The sequence below is a fragment of the Rhinatrema bivittatum genome, chromosome 14 (genome assembly GCF_901001135.1).
Source record: "Rhinatrema bivittatum chromosome 14, aRhiBiv1.1, whole genome shotgun sequence".
Classification (NCBI taxonomy): Eukaryota; Metazoa; Chordata; class Amphibia; order Gymnophiona; family Rhinatrematidae; genus Rhinatrema; species Rhinatrema bivittatum.
Genome location: NC_042628.1, coordinates 46923751 through 46929988, shown reverse-complemented (window position 1 = coordinate 46929988; position 6238 = coordinate 46923751). Strand labels below are relative to the sequence as shown.

The 6238-nt window shown below is 40.0% G+C and overlaps 1 protein-coding gene across 3 annotated transcripts in view; it reads right to left on the bottom strand.

Annotated features, from left to right (window-relative positions):
• Nucleotides 1–1098: 1098 nt before the first annotated feature.
• Nucleotides 1099–6238, bottom strand: part of MGRN1 (mahogunin ring finger 1) — a 117556-nt gene continuing 112416 nt past the window's right edge. The window contains exons 15-17 of one of the 3 annotated variants that reach the window (XM_029576332.1): nucleotides 4231–4332; nucleotides 3370–3414; nucleotides 1099–2368 (exon numbers count right to left, since the gene is read on the bottom strand). In XM_029576332.1, the coding sequence (XP_029432192.1) occupies nucleotides 3374–3414; nucleotides 4231–4332 (143 nt within the window). In that variant the 3' untranslated portion in view covers nucleotides 1099–2368; nucleotides 3370–3373. Of the gene's footprint in view, nucleotides 2369–3369; nucleotides 3415–3522; nucleotides 3591–4230; nucleotides 4333–6238 lie in introns of those variants that run through there. The other 2 variants (XM_029576330.1, XM_029576333.1) reach the window with 2 other exon arrangements.

Sequence of the window (6238 nt, the reverse complement as noted above, 5' to 3'; positions counted from 1 at the left end):
ATGTTGCCAAATTTCCAATATATTCTTCTGATAATATTAAAGGAGGATGCATTTTAGATGGGGATTGGTTGCCACTTTAAATAAATCTCAGCCTTAGTATTAGTTCTGACATTGCTGTAGTAACAGTGCCATCTTTTGGCCACAGGATCATGTCCAGCACCTAGTTCTGAGACTTTTTAAGGCAGTTTAGCTTAAGTTGAGTTATTGTAGATGATTATAACAGAACAAAAGTGTCAGCAGTCTACCAGTAGCAGTATATTTCTGCAAAAACACAATGTAAAGAAGTGTACAAGAACCGGTTCCTTTTGGTGTCATCTTTTTAACATTAATCTAGGATTTCACAGCCAAGAAGAAATATATTTACAGAAAAAAAAAAGCCTGACCCAGCTGCAATGAAATGGGAAGATGAAACTGAGCAAGGATGAGGAAGTATGTGAAAGAAGATAGGCAAGGAATCACAAGCAGCACTGCACCAAGTCAGAGCAAAGACAACACTGAGCTGGAAGAGGCTACACAGTAATAGATCATCAGAGCTGCACCATACTCACTGCCACTATGGACAAGCGAGGGACGCCATCTGTACAAAATATATTTTTAGATGATTCTCTGCTAGCTGAATGACAGGATCTATGACATTTTTACAGAATGTTTAGGCATTTAAACATCAAAACCCTGGCAATTTTTCTCTCTCTTTCATTTGACCTAGGGGATAGAACAACTCCCCTATGAGGAAAGGCTAAAGAGGTTAGGGTTGTTCAGCTTGGAGAAGAGATGGCTGAGGGGGGACATGATAGAGGTCTTTAAAATCATGAGAGGTCTAGAACGGGTAAATGTGAATCAGTTATTTACTCTTTCAGATAATAGGACTAGGGGGCACTCCATGAAGTTGGCATGTAGCACATTTAAAACTAATTGGAGAAAATTATTTTTCACTCATCACACAAACTCTGGAATTTGTTGCCAGAGGATGTGGTTAGGGCAATTAGTGTAGCTGGGTTTTAAAAAAGGTTTAGATAAGTTCTTGGAGAAGTCCATTAACTGCTATCAATCAAGTTGACTTAGGGAACAGCCATTGCTATTACTGGCATCAGTAGCATGGGATATACTTAGTGTTTGGGTACTTGCCAGATACTTGTAACCTGGATTGGCCACTGTTGAAAACAGGATGCTGGGCTTGATGGGCCCTTGGTCTGACCCAGTATGGCAATTTATGTTCTTAAAAAGCCATAAGGAAAGAAAATGAGACTCTATGCCTGCTCAGGGATAGAAATCAGCTTGCTGATTCAAATTGCTGCAAGAAAGCAAGCAGACGTCTTTCAACTCTGTCATATACAAATTAAAGGCAGTTAATAAAACCGTAAAGATCAAGCTTAGCAATGGTGCCATAATTAGGCAATGATAGTCTAGGAAAGAATACCTGCACCCTGGGAATATTTGCTCTTTTTCAATGTTTTAGGGAAATAATTTTCATGCTTATTGATTTAGGCATCTTTTGTATAGCTATTTGCAGTAGTATAACTGCAACACGTCTCCCAGGCAGCACTTGGGTAACCTACACAGAGTGGCAGATATGACAAACAGCAGTGGCGAGACTGCATCAGGTTTCCAAAAAGGCACTGGGGGTAACCTGCATGGAGTGAGCATGGTTCAAACCCAAACTTTAATAAGCACGGGAAGGCCGGATGTTTTGGACAATGGCTCGTCTAGATTTAGTAGCTGTGTGGCTCAACAAACTTGGTAATAAGACATGAAAGGGGACCAGGGTGGTGAAGTTAGTGCTAGTCTTGTAAAAAATCATAGAGGAAGATGACCAGGCCTGACATGGTAGAGGCCAGAATATTAACCGATTCTGGGCATGCTGGGGCCTGATATGGAAGGCACTGGTAAGAAAGAAGTTGAAAGTTCAGGTAAAAGGCAAGAGCAGGAGGAGCTAGTGCTGGATAGAGTATGGGAAGTTACATGCTCATCTACCCAAACTGGAAGAATTGCAAACGGGTAGACTGGAGGGGCCAATCTAGTCTTTTTTTCTTCTGTCATTTGCTGTGTTTCAATGAAAGAAGTCAGGTGCTGGTACTCAGGCTCACAAGAACCATTCTGACCAATGCCAGGACTTACGCATACAGGAACAATTCCCAGCAGTGTAGAGAGGTCTGAGGGTGCAGGAACAGTTCCCAGCAATGTAGAGAGGTAAGGAGGCCTGAGGGTACAGGAATGGGTAATAAGAGTGAAAAACAGCAATGGCGGGACCTGGACAATTAGGAAAAGTTCTGTTCATCTTCTCTATGGATGTTGGTGGAATCACAGAGGAGAGGATGGATGGATGTGTTTGTGCCATAACTTGTCAGGCTCTTGTCAGAATCCAAAGCCCCTAAAAATCAGGAGAGAAGAGTGTTACATTTGTAGGGAGACCAAGCAAGGGTGAGAGAGGTACTGTCAAACAGAATAGCAAGTGCACAGTGAAATTCCACTTCCTGGCAGAATTTCTTACACCAGCAATTACCTATAAAGGAAGGAATGTACAGACCCTGATGAGGTGATCCTAGAGGCTGGGGGTTGATGGTCTCAAACTCAAAATAAAGATGAATGTTATCATAAGTGCAAAGGGATACAATGAAAATCAAAGATCAAAACAAAGCTAATAAACAAAAAGGTCAAGATATGAATAGTTGCTAAATAAACGGGCAATTCTTGAAGACCAAATATTAAAAAAAAATGTAAACAAGTTGTGAAATGTGAGACATAAGAAAAACCATAATACAGGGAAATATTACTGTGTCTTGTATGAAAAATTAAAGAATGTTACATGAAAATATCCAAAAAAGCATGATTTAGGTATATAAATGGAACAATGGCGCTCAAAACCCCTCTAAGTATTTTGGCCAAGGAGACTGCCCATCTCAAGAGGTACAAGATCTTTAGTGAGAAACAGATTGTGATGAACAGCAATAATCTGAAGATTGGTTATTCACCTCTTCTTCAATGTCCAAAGAGAAGGAGCAAAACAATGATAACTTGAAAAAAAGGAGAGGAGAATCGAAGAAAACTCTTCAAGATTATGTATAAAGATTCAAATGAAAAGGCTTTAAAAATAATCCAAAGAAATCCAGCAATCCCAGTTAGATAAATCACATTTTTGGAGCACCAGCTTCCTTATTATTTGGGCAACAGGCTTAGCCTTTTGGCTTTGGTCCTTACGGAATTAATCAGTCATCAAGGCTATCCCTTATCACTTTTTACCTGACTGGGATTGCTGGACTTCCTTTGTGTTTATTTTTACTCTCAAGTCAATCCCGGAAGAATCTTTTTCGATGTCTTTTGTTTTTTTTTCCAAGCTATCAAACATGCATATGAAAGAAATAGAAGACATACCATCTTATTCCTCTATACCAATAGAGCAGGAATCGGGACCTAGTGCTGGCCAAGAAAGGGAGGAGACAGACAGACAAAGAAAAGCAGACATTAGAAAAGCATTCATAGCACACGGACACACAAACTGCAGTAGAAAATGACCACAGGAACAAATCAAGTTCCACAACTTTATAGGAGCATGTTTATTCACTTCAGCCGAAACACATGACCGATGTCTTTTCCTATGAAAGAGAAGATGTATTTACATATAGTGCTAGAAGAAGAAAAGAGGGTCCTGTAGAGAGCTGGATATTTCACGATTAGGGACCTTCGTTTTCAGTTTACTTTTCCAATTTATCACTGTTTATTACAAGAACAAAAATTTACCCAGAAAAACAAGTCATTTTTTTTTCCACTGATTTCTCCTGTTTTTATTCTTGTTATAATAAACATTGATACATTTCTTGGAAAAATACAAGAAAAACTGAAAATAAAGGTCTCTGTACATGATACAGATACACAAATCACACTTGCACTGATGTACAATACAGATATATTAAGTCTGCACACTGCTACTTTCTAATCATGCTTGAATTTCACCAGCTCTCCCCTGCCTCCACCCACACTGCCCCGTCCTTACTACTTCAGCACTGCCCAGCATTTCCCCTTCACCCCAGCCCCAAAACTGCCACTTTCTAATCACTCCTGAATGGTCTGTCCCAGGTTTTCTACCCAACAGACAGACCTGTACACTAGCACTTCCTGAGCACTGGTGCACTGCCTCATTTGCACCCCCCCCCCCCCTCCTTTGCTGATCACCCTGCATTTTCCTCTGCTCCTTCAGCTGGTAGTGCTAGGCCCAGCACTGCAGAAACACTCTACCTGGCAAGCACACATCCAGCGGACGTTCTCTCTCCGTCTTGGTAAGGATTTGGTGCTCACTGCTACACTCTTGTATGATGTCCTCAGACTCTGATATGCAATCTTTATTAAACAAGCAAAGAATATCATATGTTAATGCCCAGTGATAATGGAACAAAGCGAGATGGCCCAATGGCCCTCTCCCTGAAACAGGTGTTCTCCGTAGGTAGTAGGACAAATCAGCCACATAAATGCAGCAATGTCATCTGATGGTGCCAAGATGGATTAAAGGTAAGCCTGTGCGGGTGCTGACCTTCAACTAAGGAGAGAAGGGTATGGCTGATTCGTCCTGCTGTCTGCAGAGAACACCTGTTACAGATCAACAACTTTGCTTTCTCCGTGGAAAAGCAAAACAGAGATCAGCCACACAAGTGAAGGCCTGCCTAAGGGTTGCATGAAAATAATTACACTTACACTTTACAGCAGAACATGAAACCCGTATTATGCCAGAGGCTGGAGGAAAGAGCTGAGGGAATCAATTAAATAAGTTCTTTAGAAGTGCCCGTACAAAACAGCTGTTTTGATGCAAAGCAAGTTCTAGGCAGCAACATGGAAAACCAAACAGCAGCCTTGCATACATGTTCTATGGCGGCAGAGCAAAAATGTGCTAAGGAAGCTGCTGCAGCCTTGATGGGCTTACACTTTACCATGGAGATTTTATTTTTTAATTTATTACAAGATTCACGGGAACTCTTCAAGGCAGATTACAAGCAGAATAATAATTAAAATACTAATTAAAAACACATCAAACTTAAGTCACCCAAGTCCTGACTGATTATAGCAGTAGGAGATGCCATCCAATATCCAAGCTGAAAGAGGTCTCTATGTAACTGAAAAATCCTGATTGACTGGGTTGAAAGCTGCAAAACGTTGTGAAGGTTCTGAAGGAATTGTTTCTTTGTGAATAGAACAAAGCTCTTCTGTAAGCCAATCTATGAAGAACCTACTTGCCTTTACTGGGTGTGGTCTTTAAAAAAAAAAAAGTTGGCAAGACAATGGATTGATTTAAATGAAAGAGATAATTTTTGGAAGAAATTTAGAATGAGTTTTCAAAACTACTCAAAATGCAAAATGTGAGTATACCATGGCTTGTAGCTTGCTTACTCTTTAGGAAGACAACTGCTATTAAAAATAAAAATTTCCAAGGAACTTTGGTTCTGAGTCCGCTGATGCTTCAAATGGCAGTTTCATGAATTAAGCAGAACTACATTTAGATTGTAGGATATAAGAGGATCTTTAATTGGAGGTTTTAGATGGATTTAGGCCTAGCAACTCTAGGATGATAAAAAAAAACAGGCAAACTCTTGACATTTTTACAGTATGCTGCTACAGTTTAACAGATATTGAAGTTACATGGGAACAGGACATGTAAATTGGCTTTGTCATAGTGTAGTGCACCAGATAGGCAACCTTTTCTATTTGAAGTTATACAGTCTTCTTGTTGAGCAAAGTTTAGATGTTACAACTTCACTACTTCAGAAGGCAAGTGTAGAGAAGATACTTGTTTGCTTTCAACATCCATGCAGTCAAAGCCAACAATTAGAGACTGAGATGCAACAGATTCCCACCACTCTGTGTGATTAGAGATGGGAATATATATAATTTATCGGATGCTAAAGAGCTAAATAGACTCTTGCGTCCCTTTCTAGTTTTTTTCCAATATCTCCTTTTGCTCCTATATTTATTTTATTTTTGCACCTTTTGGGGGGAAAAAGGGTATTTCTCTTATCACAGCAGTTTCACCTGTTTTTAAAATGTTCCTTCTCAGAGTCCAATGCTGTCTGTGTTGTATTCATGATTTAAATTGAGAAATTACCACTTACCTGATAATTTCCTTTTCTTTAGGACAGACAAATGAATCCAGAACCAGTGGGTTATGCACCTCTACCAGCAGATGGAGACGGAGCAAAGCTGACATCACAGTATATATATACCCCTGCAGTGACATCAGCCTGCCGGTATTCTTTTC